Consider the following 16,616-nt stretch of genomic DNA (forward strand, 5'->3'; position numbering starts at 1 on the left):
ATTAGAAAATGTCTTTATTTAGGTTGTGATGGTCCAGGAACCACCATTTTTACGAAAAATCAGTCGTCTAAAACAAAAACGCAAGTTTAAGTATGGCACAAAAATGTTACGTAGTCTGCGACGTGCGGTCCCACAGACCGCTGTTGAACTTTAAATCGAATTATCTTATTAAAACTGCCCTCATCGATGTAACCACTACCTGTAATGGCGTATGGACAACTAAACTCCAAGGTACTGAGACGCTCGGGACACGGGAGTAAGTAGAACATTGCAATCTAGAAATTTCAAAAACCGGAGCGGTCTGTGAGACCGCACGTCGTCGGTTAAAGGTTAAAAGTTCATCCGTTAATAGAAATGTTAACTTCGTTAATTAACGATTAACGGATTAACGAGTTAATGCCCAGCTATGACCATGATGTAAGGAATCTAAATTTTAGCTTTGAACGTGAACTACCTGGCCACCCTGTAAGTATAGTATAGTCATCAGTCTGTCCACTTACCGCTACATGGTCGTCATTCTAGAAACTTTTTTACCCCGTCGGCCGTCAGCTCTACGTGTTATTTGCCTTGTCCAGCCATTTTAGCTTGATAATCCTTAATTTTTAAATACTTTTAATTACGTGTTAATCGTATGCATATAGCTTAACACAGCATAGGCCTTGGTTCTAATAGATTCATTAGTAGTTTTGGTGGATACGATTTGCTTACTATTGCGATCAGTCGCTGAGCGCAGTGCGTTAAACGTGACGCGATTGAGTGATCGATATTAATCTTCTCGATTTATAAAGATTTGAATTTTTTAAATACAACTTTTTAGAGAGTGGCGTGCATCGAAAATGTATAAGAAATTGTAACGCAAACATTTTTAATGTTATTTTATTATGACTAATTACTGCGTGAGGATTTTAAGACTTTTTTAAACAGATAAAAATGTTAAATTTAAATGTGGCGATTACTAGATTTCTGAGAGCAATCGAGGCTTGCAGCTCGTCCCCTGTGGTGCGGTGGGTGATGAGAGTCCTGGCCCTCAGCCAGGCCCTCACCCCGGCAGGCTGGCCCGAACACTACCCCTTAACAGGTAACTTGTCAAAATTATCGCGGGTAAACAGAGGTTCTGAAACAAAAATCCTATGTAATCCTAATGTAAAGTAGGTATTATCTAGACACGCGGCAGCGTGTCAAGCCCAGGTTCAAGCATCCAAACTGTCATAAGTAATTTTCGAACCTCTCAGTTTTTCTACTTGACCTGTGGTTGGCTGTTAGATAATGCCACCCGGCATTAGTTCGACACTGTATATCACATTGATTTGCAAAAGATTAAATATACAGGGTGTTTGGTAAATGGGTATATGAGCCGACACTAGCCCATGTTAACATGGGCATATAAATACTTGGACGAATAAACCACTGGACGCGTAACGAGTGACGTTTTCGTCTTTACCCCGCTAGCACTTGCCAAGGCTAATTTGCCATGGTAAATGTTTTCAGGTTGTCAGTGTGACGCGAGCTCTCGAAGAGTAAAATTATCACGAAAAATAGGTAAATGCGCTGTATTTTTTTTGTAAAAATTATACCAATCACTCAAAGAATGTTTCTTCTCACGCGTAATTACATTTTCAACCTATTAAAGTAGCTATTTTTTCGTAAAATAAATAAAAGGACAATGTTCTTTCTCCATACATTGTTCGCCGTTAGATCAACAGTGCCGAAAAAATACTTTCTAGGTTCTAAATGACACAAATCTTTATGTAAGAACAATTATTCCTGGCGGACCAATTCTATAAACTTATTGATAGCAATATTGTTATCATAACCTCTTACTTACTAGTATTGTATTATAATATTGTATGCACATCGATTTGGGAGATGTTCTGTATTGTAGTTGTCGCAGCCAAATTGTATTATAATATTGGACGGGTTTTGGAAATAGCTCGGCGTTCCACTTTTATGATTTACTTACTTAGATTTTGCACGTAAATAAATAACATGAATCCTATGTTTACTTTCCACTCTTGACATTTAACACGTGACTTACCAAACTAACTATCTCCATGGTTACCGTCTTAGTCTATGCATGACTAGGGATTGAACAACTTTTAATTGAATATTATTAACAATTCTCGATAATTTTTATCGATTGAAAAATATTCGGTATTTTAATCGAAAGGTATATTCAATTTTATCAATATCAAAATATTCAATTTTAATAATAAAATAAATATTATTTACTACCACCTATGAAATGTTCTGAAAATTGCCTGGAGCGCTCCCCCAATCCTGGGTTTTCCCTTTCCAAGCTGAGGGGACATCATTTTGGTTCTATCGATACATTATAAAGGTACTTAATATTTGAAATGTATTACCAATTATTGTTATAAGCATTTTGAAAGAAAGAAAGAAAGAAAAAATGTTTATTCAGTATCATCGACAATACACTTACAATACTTAACATTATTTAATGAGAAGGTAATTACAATGATACTGAAAACTTTCAATTCTATTAGAACTTTAGACATTTCTCTCACTTTAAGCGGCATTGGATTTTTCATCGGATTTTGAAACTGTTACAGATATACACTCGCGAGCAAAAGTATGGAATCACTTACATGAAGTTGTTTCCACGCGATCTTGTGTACTAACGAATTTGTTAGTAACAAAAAAAGTGACACCATTTTAAGGATTAAACTTTTAACTTTCAATTGATACCAAATTCATTTAAATCACACCAGTATTTAAAAAGATATCCATGCTGATGTAAAGAAGTAAGGAAAAAGACATGAATCAACTGTTTGATACGTCGCGAGTTGCGGCCTATTTACCCCTATGAAAGCACGTGTTTTCGAATTTTTGCTTTCACACGTTGATCCATACACATCTCCGCTTCTTTCGACACTTTACCTGGGATTCTACACCTTCAGAAGCAGCACAAATCGTTGCACTATTGCAAGAAGGGCTCAGCCAGCGGGCTGTCGCACGTCAGCTCCACATAAGCCAGTCCTGGGTTTCGAAAGTTTTAAAACGCTTTCGGGAGACTGGTGGCTTTATCCCAAGACCAAGTTCTGAACAGCGCCGGTGTACATCGCAGAGGGATGACCGTTTTTTCATGTCAACCTCTCTATGAAATCGTCATTTGACTGGTATCAACGTCCAGCAAGAGCTCAGAAATATTCGTAGGATAGCTGTTAGCTAGTGGAAGTTCGTCTAAGACATAAACAATAGAATTTGACTCCAAAAAGGCCTACCACAGGCTCAAAACTGACGGCAGCTCACTGACTAGCATGTTTTCAATTAGCTCGCACTTATTTTGATGGGAAGGCGAGTAATGGAAGCGAATTTTGTTCTCCAATGAATGCAGACTGTGTTTGCAGTGCAGCAGTCGAAGTGGTCGGGTCTCTAGGCGACCTGGGGAGCGATTTGTGCAGTGCTGGTTCACTGAAATAGTGACTAATGGGGGTGGCTTGCTCGACTTCCCAGCGAGATGTGTACGAGAAAATTGAAAGCGTGCTTATCGGTGACCTGCCGTCAGTTTCGAGCCTGTGGCAGGCCTTTTTGGAGTCAAATTCTATTGCTTATATCTTAGACGAACTGTCCACTCGCTAACAGCTATCCTACGAACATTTCTAAGCTCTTGCTGGACGTCGATACCAGTCAAATGACGATTTCATAGAAAGGTTGACATGAAAAAACGGTCATCCCTCTGCGATGTGCACCGGCGCTGTTCAGAACTTGGTCTCGGGATAAAGCCACCAGTCTCCCGAAAGCGTCTTAAAACTTTCGAAACCCAGGACTGGCTTATGTGGAGCTGACGTGCGACAGCCCGCTGGCTGAGCCCTTCTTGCAATAGTGCAACGATTTGTGCTGCTTCTGAAGGTGTAGAATCCCAGGTAAAGTGTTAAAAGAAGCGGAGATGTGTATGGATCAACGTGTGAAAGCAAAAATCCGAAAACACGTGCTTTTATAGGGGGTAAATAGGCCGCAACTCGCGACGTATCAAACAGTTGATACATGTCTTTTTCCTTACTTCTTCACATCAGCCGGGATATCTTTTTAAATACTGGTGTGATTTAAATGAATTTGGTATCAATTTAAAGTTAAAAGTTTAATCTTTAAAATGGTGTCACTTTTTTTATTACCAACAAATTCGTTAGTACACAAGATCGCGTGGAAACAACTTCATGTAAGTGATTCCATACTTTTGCTCGCGAGTGTATTAAAGATGATCCCATATTGTTGTCATTATCAATATCAGTATTATGATCACAATTATTTTTATTTTATTCATGACCTTTTAGACCAGTTGGACACATTAGATAGCTTCTTGTAGTATCGTGCAATATATTTTTAACTTTTAATTAAAATCTAGTCATACTGTAGCGATTTGGACGATTTATTTTATTTACAAGATCGGTATCTTATTGTCTATGATGACCGCAGTCAACATCACTATTACGTGGATTCCTAACAATGAAGTACGGCATTGCCTTGTGCCGATTTTACATAGATTTTATCGACACAAATTATGGAACTTCATAGGATATGGAGCAGGCCACGCCCTAAACGTTTATTCCCGATGTCCCCCACTATTTGTCCACCACTGGTGGACATCGAGAAAAAAAGTTGCAATGTCCACCAGTGGGGGACAGCGCTACTGAAATCTTCCCGTTGGGCCCTACTGGTGGACACTGAGAAGAAATGAGTTGCTCTGTCCCTCAGTGGTGGACATCGAAACCAAAAAAGTTCCGTTGTCCCCCACTATTATATTATGTGTTCATGAATACAAACATTTTAAGTAAATCTTATACTAATAATTATAATACATACATTTTTATTGCATTTTTATTATAGTTTAAAAAAATCCTTAATTTATACTGACGCCCCTAGGTAGTGTGCGTTAATCGGAACGGTTTTGTCATTTTTAATTTTCCAAGTACCCACAATGTTCATGTTATCAGAAATTATTGTGTCGGTAATGTTACTATTTTGCACTTATTATCTGTAATAATGTCGGAAATTGCAGGATCTAGTTCACGACAAATTGAAAAAGTTTACATAAATAGGAAGAGGTGGGATGTTAAAAAACTGAGAATTATATTTGATACGAATTAAAAAATATATTTTTTAATAATCACGAAAACAAAACAAATAGTGGGGGACAACGGAACTTTTTTGGTTTTGATGTCCACCACTGAGGGACAGAGCAACTCATTTCTTCTCAGTGTCCACCAGTAGGGCCCAACGGGAAGATTTCGGTAGCGCTGTCCCCCACTGGTGGACATTGCAACTTTTTTTCTCGATGTCCACCAGTGGTGGACAAATAGTGGGGGACATCGGGAATAAACGGCCCTAAAATGTCCGGATGTCGTCATAGTATTATGGAATACATATAAAAGACTTTTATTATTTCATTTTCTAATCCTCAAGTGTCCATTACAATCTAATTAATATTTATGTATTCAAAAAGTAAGAGATTAATTTTGATACTTTACTGCTGTGCCCGGGAATCTGAGGCCGTTTCTGACAATGTCCTTTGATATGTAAACAAAATATAATTACGTAATTTTAAAAAGTTCTCATTGTACAGGTAAATGCTTAAAACGTGTGGCATATTTAATTTGGTTGGATTATATGCTTCATTCATTCGTTCACATTTATTTTTTATGACGTATAGGGCTTGAAAATTGTCGATAAACTTATCGAAACTGATATTATTCAAATTAATTTTAGATTTCCAGTAGATCTAAATAGAAGAAGAAAGTAGGTAGAGGGAGTTATGAGAAAAAGTACAGCTTGGAGGTACTGCTAACATTTAGTGACTATGTCAAACTTTTGGGTTTGCGTGATTTTATAGTGAATAGAGTTTAGCCTGAGAAGTCCTTTTGTCAGTGTGTTATTGATTAATCGGAGTGATTGTTGATGAGTTTGAAACTCAAATTTTGACAGCACAGTTTTATGGTCCGATTTAATCACAACTTTTACTAGTTAAATAGAAAAATGTTAAATAAAGATTTAAAACAAAATGTGTTTGATGATAATAAGTAAACATGAGAAACTGACATTATTGTAATATAACTATTGAATGACAATTATTATTAGTTCTTAATTAATTATATGCATACAAAAGTGTTTTAGTTTCTTGTTATGCATAGTTTCGGACCGTAAATAATTTGTCTTGTCTATGTCAATTGTCAAATGTACCAACGGTTCCCCGCCCCCCTATCCCCCCCCTCCTCTCCCCTAAATATTTATTTTGACGTAGAAACATAAAATATGTCCATATAAAAGTTTCATAAGTTTTAAGATATGACCAATTTTATTTGCGTCTTAAGCTCATTTACCTCTGGTCTCTGGTGTCAGCGTGACGTGCTTTTTACTCACTACCGTATTCGTAAGCATCATCCATCCAGACATAGGTAGGTACTCACCAAAAATAAAATTGGTTTGCAAGAACTTTGCAATGCGGCAATCAACACATAAGAGGGATGGTACTGCTTATAGAACTTCTAACAATATCCCAATTTCAAAATCTGTCCTGCCGTTCTTTAGTTTTATATGGTGTAACTAACTCGACTTTGTTGCATATTATGTCTAAATCAATCCAATTAATTAATTATTTAAATAATTTGTAAATAAAGATGATCAACGCATGATCAATTTTATCTCATTAGGTTCATTCATTCACTCGTTCATTTACATAATTATCGACAAAAAAATTGACGATTATTTCCAGCACTAAATGTCATTATTTGACAATTGTCATACCTCTCCCCCCGCAAAAATTGGTTGAACGTGTTTCCATATGATTCTTAGAGGGTTTCGCGTCCAGTGGTTTATTCGTCCAAGTATAAATAGTATAGTGAAGTCAGCAATTTGAAATTATCATTTTAATTTTTTTAATTTTCATACTAAATAAATTTTGTAAAATCCGATTTGTATGAAAATTAAAATAATTAAAATGAAGATAAAAATTTTCTGACTTCACCATACCATTTATATGCCCATGTTAACATGGGCTAGTGTCGGCTCATATACCCATTTACCTAACACCCTGTATAAGGAAGAATAGACTATAACAGGGGTGGCCAACTTGATTAGACATAAAGATCTACTGTTTACTAACGAAACCCTGAGTGATCTACCACTTACATACTTCTTGAAATCTTAAATGAAACGGCTTAGTTTATTACACAATCATGTAGTATTTTTTGCCTTGCCACGATCGACTGGACTAATTCGATCGACCGATTGGCCACCCCTGGACTATAAAAACAATAACAAGGAAAGAGTATGAGGTCTCGTACTCTTTGGTAATAGTTTTTTATTTGATAATTCAGATGGAGAGACATTTGACTTCGTGGTGGTGGGCTCAGGGTCGGCAGGAGCGGTGGTGGCCGCGCGACTCAGTGAGGCGCCCCACCTCAGGGTCCTCCTGGTCGAGCCTGGGGGCGACCCGCCCCTCGCTAGCGTGGTAAGGGCCCAAGTGACCAGTCAAATAGTTCGTGACACCCAAAGTAGCCAAAAAGTTCGCAACACCTCTTTGTTACAATGAGGATCAGTACTGTTATAGAAAATTCAATAAAACTAGTATCTACGTTAATCTTTAAGACATAAGAAAGATATATCTTTTTGAATTATCCAAATCGGACCATTGCTTACGAAGATATTAAGTAATAAACATAGGCCGTTTTTGCCGCTAAAAGTCAACGTACGCAAGGCCGCGTGACGTCATTATATCCGAATCGAGCGCAGCCGGCGTACTAATGGGATGGAAAATATTTTTTTCCGGCTAAACTATCAGTTTTAGAAAAAACTTTTAATAACATTTATTCTTCAAAATAAAGTAACCTATCGACCAGTAATTTTTAAAAATAAAAATTGTGAAAATAAGTATTGCTATGTCCAAAAACCACATTTTCATAGGATTCGATGCAATGCGGAGACGCGGTTGGGGTGAGTGTAACTTAATGATTGTTTGTATTGAACATAATAATACTTAATATGATGCTAATACCCAGTTTCTGGACTGGGGGGGGGGGATAAGTCATACCCAGCTTATAGCCTGGGGGGAGGGGCAAGCCTTACCCAGCTTCTGGCCTTGGTGGGAGGGGGGAGAGGCAAGTCATACCCAGTTTCTGGCCTGGGGGGGGGGGGGGGGCTAGCCTTACCCAGCTTATGGCCTGGGGGAGGGGGGGGGGGGTCAAGTCATACCCAGTTTCTGGCATTTCTGGCATGGGGGGGGTGTCATACCCAGCTTCTGGCCGAAGGGGAGTCATATCCAGCTTATGCTTATGGCCTGTGGGTAGGGGCAAGCCTTACCCAGCTTCTGGCTTGGAGAGGGGGGGGGGGGGGGGGGGGGTCAAGTCATAACCAGTTTCTAGGGCTGGGGGGAGGGGCTAGCCTTACCCAGCTTATGGCCTGGGGGAGGGGGGGGGAGTCAAGTCATACCCAGTTTCTGGCATTTCTGGCATGGGGGGGGTGTCATACCCAGCTTCTGGCCGAAGGGGAGTCATATCCAGCTTATGCTTATGGCCTGGGGGTAGGGGCAAGCCTTACCTAGCTTCTGGCCTGAGGGGAGGGGGAGGGGTCAAGTCATACCCAGTTTCGGGCCGGGGGGGGGGGGGGGGGGGTAAATCATACCCAACTTCTGGCCGAGGGGGAAGTCATGCCCAGTTTATGACCTGGGGAGAGGAGAGGGGCGGGGTAGTCATACCCAGCTTCTAGGCTAAGATTAAATAGATTCCCCATCAGACTGGAGATGACCCAGCCGTCCCCATGGGCGGGCAGCAGCTGGCCCGCCCATGGGGACGGCGAATAGATAGGTAGGTGCGTAGGTTTAACTCAGAAAAACTAAATAACAGGTAGGTATTATTAAGTGTACATCGAAATGATTTTCATAGCAATGTCATATTGTTAGAAGTTATACCTTATTGTTAGAAGTAAATAAATTAATACTTATACATTTTTATATTTTACTTGGAAGAAGATATGACTCTAACAACACTTATGTACACTTTATTTGAATAAATCGCCAAATATACCACCGCGGAGACCCCAATCGCGTCTCTGCGTGCCATTGAATCGTATGAGCGTATGGATTTTTTGCGTTATTTTTCACAATTTCCATTTTTAAAAATTACCTATCGATAGCTTACTTTATTCTGATGAATAAATGTCATTACAAGTTTTTCTCTAAAACTGATAATTTGGCTAGAAAAAAATATTTTCTATCCACGCAGTACGCCGGCAGCGTTCGGATCGGATATAATGACGTCATCGTCCCCGCGCCGGGCGGTCAGTGAACTTTTTTAGTAATTTGGCCATAACTTCGTCAATTTTTGTCGTAGAACAAAAATTTTTGCACTGTGTATTAAGGATTTCTTAGCCCTATAAATCTGCATTCACAGCTAAAAATCGAAATGATCCTCATTGGAATAAGGTTGTATTGCCAACTTTTTGGCAGTTTAGGTGTCACAAACTATCGCTGACTGTACTTACATCAAGTTAAACAGTCTGCCGTCTTCGAACTTATAGGCAGCTAAGTAAATGACATTTGGGCATTTTTCAATACATAAGTACGCGTTATTTAATAGGTTTAACAATTTAAAAATAAATATCCGTTACAATTATTATAGTAATATAGTTTAATTATCTTATCATTATTAATGCATCCAATTATTACGCAAAACATTGCCATTATGGTTATTTAAAAATATATTTTGTTTAGTAGTAGGTAACTATGTACTTAATTGTCTAGCTCCACAAGCTTGGTTTGTTTGAGATTAGATGGCACACTATAAAATTGTCCAAGGAGTTTTTATTTTATTTATTTATTTAAGGTACAGTTACTGTGAATAACTTTCAGGTGCCCAGTTTTTTCACGACTCTGTCACACACCGAATACGACTGGGACTACAGCATGAAGTTAGACAGAGATGTCGGGAGAGCACACACGAGGCAGGCGGTCAACCTGCTTCGGGGGAAGATGCTCGGAGGCTCCTCATCCATCAACTACGAGTTATATGCCAGGGGCGAGCCCAGAGACTACGACAGCTGGGAGCAGGTAGCCCCGGGCTGGGGCTGGCACTCAACCTTGAAGTACTTCAAGAAACTAGAAAATATGACCGACTCAACAGTCATGAACAGCCCCCACAATTCACACCTTCATTCAACTGAAGGTCCAGTGAAAATATCAAAACCAGCATTTAACGAATACTTCAGGACTGTGAACGAAATTATCTTACAATCATACGAAGAAATGGGCCTAAAAAGAACACTGGAAATGAACGGCTTAGAATCTCTAGGCGTGTCTTTACCTCATTTTACGTTCGCTGATGGCAGAAGGTCCAGCACAGCCGAATGCTATCTGAAACCAACCAAACATAGACCTAATTTATCTATAGCAAAATATACTAGAGCGTTAAAAGTTTTAATAGACCCTTACACATTGACTGCTTACGGTGTAAAGTTGCTCACTAAGACAGGGAGAATGGTCAATGTATTTGCCAAAAAGGAAGTAATTTTATCGGCCGGAGCGATTGATACACCGAAACTGCTAATTTTATCTGGAGTCGGCCCCAGAGAAGAATTAGAAAAACATGCGATAGAATCTATCGTGGATCTACCAGTGGGTAGAAATCTACAAGATCATCAGTTTGTGCCTCTTATATTTACTGGCAAGAGAGGTTTGGGGACGGTCGTGCAACATTTAATTTCTTCTTGGGAGCTAAATTCTGTTCCGGTCCCGACACAGAATGGGTTTATCAATGTAGACAAAGGACCATATCGGCAGCTGCAAACATTCAACAGCCATATTGGTGCGTTTGGTTCGCCTGTGATTCAGCTGACCTGCGAGTCCTTGGGCTATAAGAGATCATTCTGTGCTTCGATAGCTCGAGCCAACATCGGTGGAGCTATAGACTGGACTTTTTTAATTCTACTGCATCCTGAGTCCCGAGGTCGAGTCACGATCAAAAGTAAAAATCCTTTGGACGATCCTATCATAGAGAGCGGTTTCTTGAGAAGTAAGGAAGATGTCCGCGTGCTTAAAAAAGGGGTGAAATTTATGCAAAAATTGACGAAGACATCTTACTACAGACATGTTCAGGCGACTTTGGAGAAGTTAGATGTGCCAGGGTGCGATAAAGCGAAACTGGAAGATGGTGAATATTGGCATTGTTATGTTGTGAATACGGTAGGGTCTTTACAGCATCCGGTGGGAACCTGTGCTATGGGGCCTGATGGGGTTGTGGATGAGAGGCTCAAAGTCCATGGAGTTTCTCGGCTGCGGGTGATAGACGCTTCTGTAATGCCCACGATACCGGGTGGCAATACTAATGCACCTGCAATGATGGTGGGTGAAAAAGGCGCTGATATTATTAAAGAGGACTATAATTTTTTCGTGGACGAATCGCCGGTGTTACGATTTCGCATGCGTGAGTGGTTTGACTTAACGTGGAATGCGTAATCAACTTGTTGTATACTATGTAAGACAACCTTAATTAATGCGATCGGTCAAGGGCTGCGCACTCAGAATTAGATTTCTTGAATTAATTGAATAATTTAACTAAGTGATAATTAACTAACATTTAAAGAAATCGTAATTTTATCTAGTCTTTATAATTGAAGGTTCAAATTTAAAAAAAGTTTAATTGGAGAAGAAGCTTGAAACGAAGTGTTAACGATCTTCCACGCAATTTTTCTCTTTAAAAACCATTTAGCAACTATCCTCTAGGTTGTCTGGAAGAGATCGCTTAATAGCGATAAGACCGCATAAACTGTGAGTGTCCTTTGTGTATTTCTTTCTTTTTATTTTCTTGTCTTGTGTGGTGTACAATAACCTATCTTATTCGGAATTGTTATTTGATGCAATTAACGTCTTTATTTATTTTCACGTATAAATTTGGCGTTTTTGACGTAATTAGGCTTATCTCAGATCCCATTTCGTAGATCCGTGCTCGTTTTTGGCCGAATATAATTCAATTTGGTGCATAAATTTGGATTGCGCGGATAAAATAGGATTTGGTGGAATCCTCTGCGATCTAATTATTGTTTTGCTGAAGGCTATTAACGGATTATCGGTTGTTTAGATTGTGAATTAATTGCCAATTATAATTAACTGCTATTGTCAACATTTTAAAAGTTGTATTGTCTGTTCATTATTCAGTGGTTGTTATTTTAAAGGAATAAGGCACACAAAAAAAATGCAGTACAAAAGGCGAACTTAATGCCACAGGGCATTCTTTAACAAAATCCGTAGATTTCATACCAAGTCACTATTCTAGAAATCTAGAGTAATCTTGCTGCATATCAGTCTGATATTGTTTTTTGAGAGAGTACCTAAGTTGCATTATAAAACTTAAAACAGTATTAGAAACCAAGAAGGAAATATTTCTGTGTTCTAAAATAAATAATAAAAAAATCATACGCTGTAATTGGATGGGAAGCGATTTTTTTCTTGGCAGGGCTTTCCCTAAATTCAAATTCAAATATTTATTTGCAATTCAATCCAATCCAATTTTCTAAAAAAAATCTAGCCTGGATGACCCTGTAGGTAGAGATTTAGGTCGTATCTAACCCTGTCCCATCAAATTATAATAAGCAGTGTTCCCCTTTGGCCTGTGATTGGAACTCATTACGCGACTCGAATGTCTGCGTTAAACAGTATTCCACGACATTACACCGTGCTCCACATAAACTTGGCCGCGCCATTAAACCCACCCAGTACTAAGGGGAACAAACTCACCGGTATTTCACTTCACGATAAGTTCTTTAAAAACCCAACCAGAGGGCTTAGTGTGAGTTTACCTCATACGTCCTCCCTAGTGAGCGCGTAAAAAATGACATTAAAAATGTGTGACGTATTGTACAGTGCCCCTAGCGGAAACGTTTAAGAAATAAAATTTTCATACATTTTTTTAAGGCGCTCACTAGTGAGTGGACGTTTGATGTAAACTCACTCAGCCCACCGATCGACTTTGTTTTAGGCTCAAATTGTAGCTGACTAAATTGTCCAGAGGTTTTCTCTTTTTTATAACATTTTTCGTTTCCAAAATATAGAGCGCCAAAATCGAAAATTCGGAAAAAAACATTTTTTTTTTTACTATTTCGGCCATAACTTTTTTCGATTTTTACTTTTTTTTAGATTATGGCTTCGTGCGGTTTGCACATTAGCTAGATCAAGTAAATTATATTTCAAATAGACCTTATTAATTAGAAACATTGACTTTCTCGATTAATTATTTTTGAAGATATTTCCAATGTCAAAAGTTGAGTTTTTATTTTAAATTCTTTCTTGCAAGACGACCGGTGGTTGTGTTTGACCACAGATAATCATCGTCTAACAGCTTTCCGCGTAGCTTTGTCATGTAAACGACTACGAGCCGACTTTGAGAGACACAGTTCGTTCGTTCCAAAATGTAATTACAATCAGAGTTGTGTAGAACTTTTTGTTAGTACGATGGTATTTTTATGTTATTAGTTTCGTTTTTATGTTAAGTTTTTTTATGTTAATTGGATTAAAATAATATTATTATATTCGAAGTATCTGTGTAAAATTGTAGCAAAAAGTCTGTCTACTTAGTTCCTTTTAAAAACATGTTCCTTCAAGGAGCGTGAACTCATATCTAAATATATAAAAGGAGAAACTGACTGACTGACTGACAGATCAACGCACAGCCTAAACGGCTAAACGTAGGCACTTGAAATATGGAAGGGACGTAGTTTAGGTACCGTAGAGGTGCACTAAGAAAGGAATTCCCGAAATTCCCACGGGAACGGGAATTAGCGGAAAAATCCTTTTGTATGAACAATCTAAACCGCTTAAGTTAGATGCTTGAAATTTGGTGTGCAGGTACCTTAGTAAACTTAAAGCTTAGGTACAACAGGATATCGTAAAATTCCCACGGGAACGGGAGTTACCGGGAAAAAACATATGTATGAAAAAATCTAAACTGCGTAAGATAGACGCTTGAAATTTGGCATGCAGGTACCTTAGTAAATTTAAAGCTTAGGTACAACAGGATATCGTAAAATTCCCACGGGAACGGGAGTTAGCGGGAAAAAACATATGTATGAAAAAATCTAAACTGCGTAAGATAGACGCTTGAAATTTGGCATGCAGGTACCTTAGTAAACTTAAAGCTTAGTTACAACAGGATATTGCAAAATTCCTACGGGAACGGGAGTTAACCGCTGAAGATAGATGAAGGGGGTAAAACGGGATCCACGCGTACGAAGTCGCGGGCGGCCGCTAGCTATCATCTATCTATCTATACAGGGTGGAAACGATAAGTGATCTCACTCGATTATTTCTAAACTATGCAAGATATCGAAAAACTGGTTACTGATCCTGAAAGTGCTTAACGAGCTCTATCCAACGGTACCAATAATAGGTTACAAAATAAACGGGATCTATCTGAAAATTCAATGTTTCTAGCTTCCATATATTTAATAAAACCACATAATATTAAAAACTATACAAACTATCCAAAAACTGGTTACTGATCCTAAAAGTGCTTCATGAGCTCTATTCAACGGTACCAATAATAAGTTACAAAATAAACTGCATCTATCTGAAAATTCAATGTTTCCGACTTCCATACATTTAGTACTGCCACAGTCATGGCACTCATGTCTTGATAATATTATAGCAAGTAAAGCTTAGAACCAATGTTTTCCATGAATAATTTTAAATAAGAATGCAATTTACGAGTTCATGTTAAGTGTTTATTATTTAATAAAAAAAATCAACACTTTTAATATTGTGTGACTGGCAAACATTTAGTGTGGAGGCTGAAAACATCGAATTTTCGAATAGATCCAGTTAATTCTGTAACCTATCTAATCTTCTAAATATATAAAAGGAGAAACTGACTGACTGACTGACAGATCAACGCACAGCCTAAACGGCTAAGCGTAGGCACTTGAAATTTGGAAGGGACGTAGTTTAGGTACCGTAGAGGTGCACTAAGAAAGGAATTCCCGAAATTCCCACGGGAACGGGAATTAGCGGAAAAATCCTTTTGTATGAACAATCTAAACCGCTTAAGTTAGATGCTTGAAATTTGGTGTGCAGGTACCTTAGTAAACTTAAAGCTTAGGTACAACAGGATATCGTAAAATTCCCACGGGAACGGGAGTTACCGGGAAAAAATATATGTATGAAAAAATCTAAACTGCGTAAGATAGACGCTTGAAATTTGGCATGCAGGTACCTTAGTAAATTTAAAGCTTAGGTACAACAGGATATCGTAAAATTCCCACGGGAACGGGAGTTAGCGGGAAAAAACATATGTATGAAAAAATCTAAACTGCGTAAGATAGACGCTTGAAATTTGGCATGCAGGTACCTTAGTAAACTTAAAGCTTAGTTACAACAGGATATTGCAAAATTCCTACGGGAACGGGAGTTAACCGCTGAAGATAGATGAAGGGGGTAAAACGGGATCCACGCGTACGAAGTCGCGGGCGGCCGCTAGCTATCATCTATCTATCTATTTAAATAAAAATGAATTGATGTTCGTTAGTCTGATTATAACTCGAGAACGACTGGGCCGATTGAGCTGATTTTGGTTTTAAAATGTTTGTCGTAGTCCAGGTCTAAACGATGAGTAAATACGCGCGCGATATTGTTTTTCTGAGACAGACAAAATTCCACGCGGGCGAAGCCGCGGGCGGAAAGCTAGTCTCATTTTATTTTTTCTAGTAAGCTTTTTTTTAAAAGAATTTTTACATGTCCCAGTGCTTCCAGACAATAACTGGGCCAGTGCTACCTATTTATTATAAGAAGAAGCAGCGCAAGAATCTCAGTCACTATCGTCAGAACGAACTGAGTGTATTTTTAAAAAATCCGTAACACTCAATTTTACTTAATGTACGAGTAAGTATCTAGTGAAAATATCAATGAAATTCACAAAGAAAAAAATCATAGCAAAGCGTGTGTACTTACATCAAAGAAAATTTATTGCTGCTCATTATCATAGTACAGTGGCTCCCTAACTTTTATTTTTTTCTTTTTCTTTTTTAAGGAAGCAAAATACATGTGAACTTAAAAAATAAAAACAGTACAGTAGCATAGTCATATTTTTGAAGTAAGAGTAAGTAATAATTGTACAGCCTGAGGAACGCGGGATCCTCAGATTTCGATTCAGTCACGCCAATGGACGATCGTGGTAAATGTTGCGGGCAGCGTTCACTTTGACCTGGGCCCCGTCACAGGTCAGCGTCGAAACAGCGAACGAAAATCAGCTGTTTGACAAATGCGTGTCGTTTTAACAGCTAGTTCAAACGAAACTAAACGAAGTTCAAAGGTAAACGCGCTCCTTTTACCTTTCTGCTTCAGGAACTGGGCCTCTAAGTAAAAGCTGGCAGAAAGCAACTTTATCTCAAACGCTTCACCAACGTTTGCTATGTTTAGGAAAAATAATGAATTTTACATTATTTTCCCTATAATAGGGACTTTTAACGATAATTTTACCATACTGAATTGTACATTGGCTAGAATGAAAATGGAGCGCGACTGGAGATGAAGCGCGAATGAATTTGAGACATTACAAATTAGCGCAATCGGGGCCCTGACTGACCGCAGGCAGCAGAACGCATCCAGTATTTCAAATCCTATA

The 16,616-nt window shown here is 38.5% G+C and overlaps 1 protein-coding gene across 1 annotated transcript; it reads left to right on the forward strand.

The window, feature by feature from the left end:
* Nucleotides 1-930: 930 nt before the first annotated feature.
* LOC135080930 (ecdysone oxidase-like) lies at nt 931-11,461 on the forward strand. The gene is made up of 3 exons (XM_063975650.1): nt 931-1,078; nt 7,332-7,465; nt 9,860-11,461. Exons 1-3 carry the CDS (start codon nt 931-933, stop codon nt 11,459-11,461), a joined length of 1,884 nt encoding a protein of 627 aa, XP_063831720.1.
* The last annotated feature ends 5,155 nt before the right edge of the window (nt 11,462-16,616 follow it).

This window comes from Ostrinia nubilalis, chromosome 19, assembly GCF_963855985.1.
Source record: "Ostrinia nubilalis chromosome 19, ilOstNubi1.1, whole genome shotgun sequence".
NCBI lineage: Eukaryota > Metazoa > Arthropoda > Insecta > Lepidoptera > Crambidae > Ostrinia > Ostrinia nubilalis.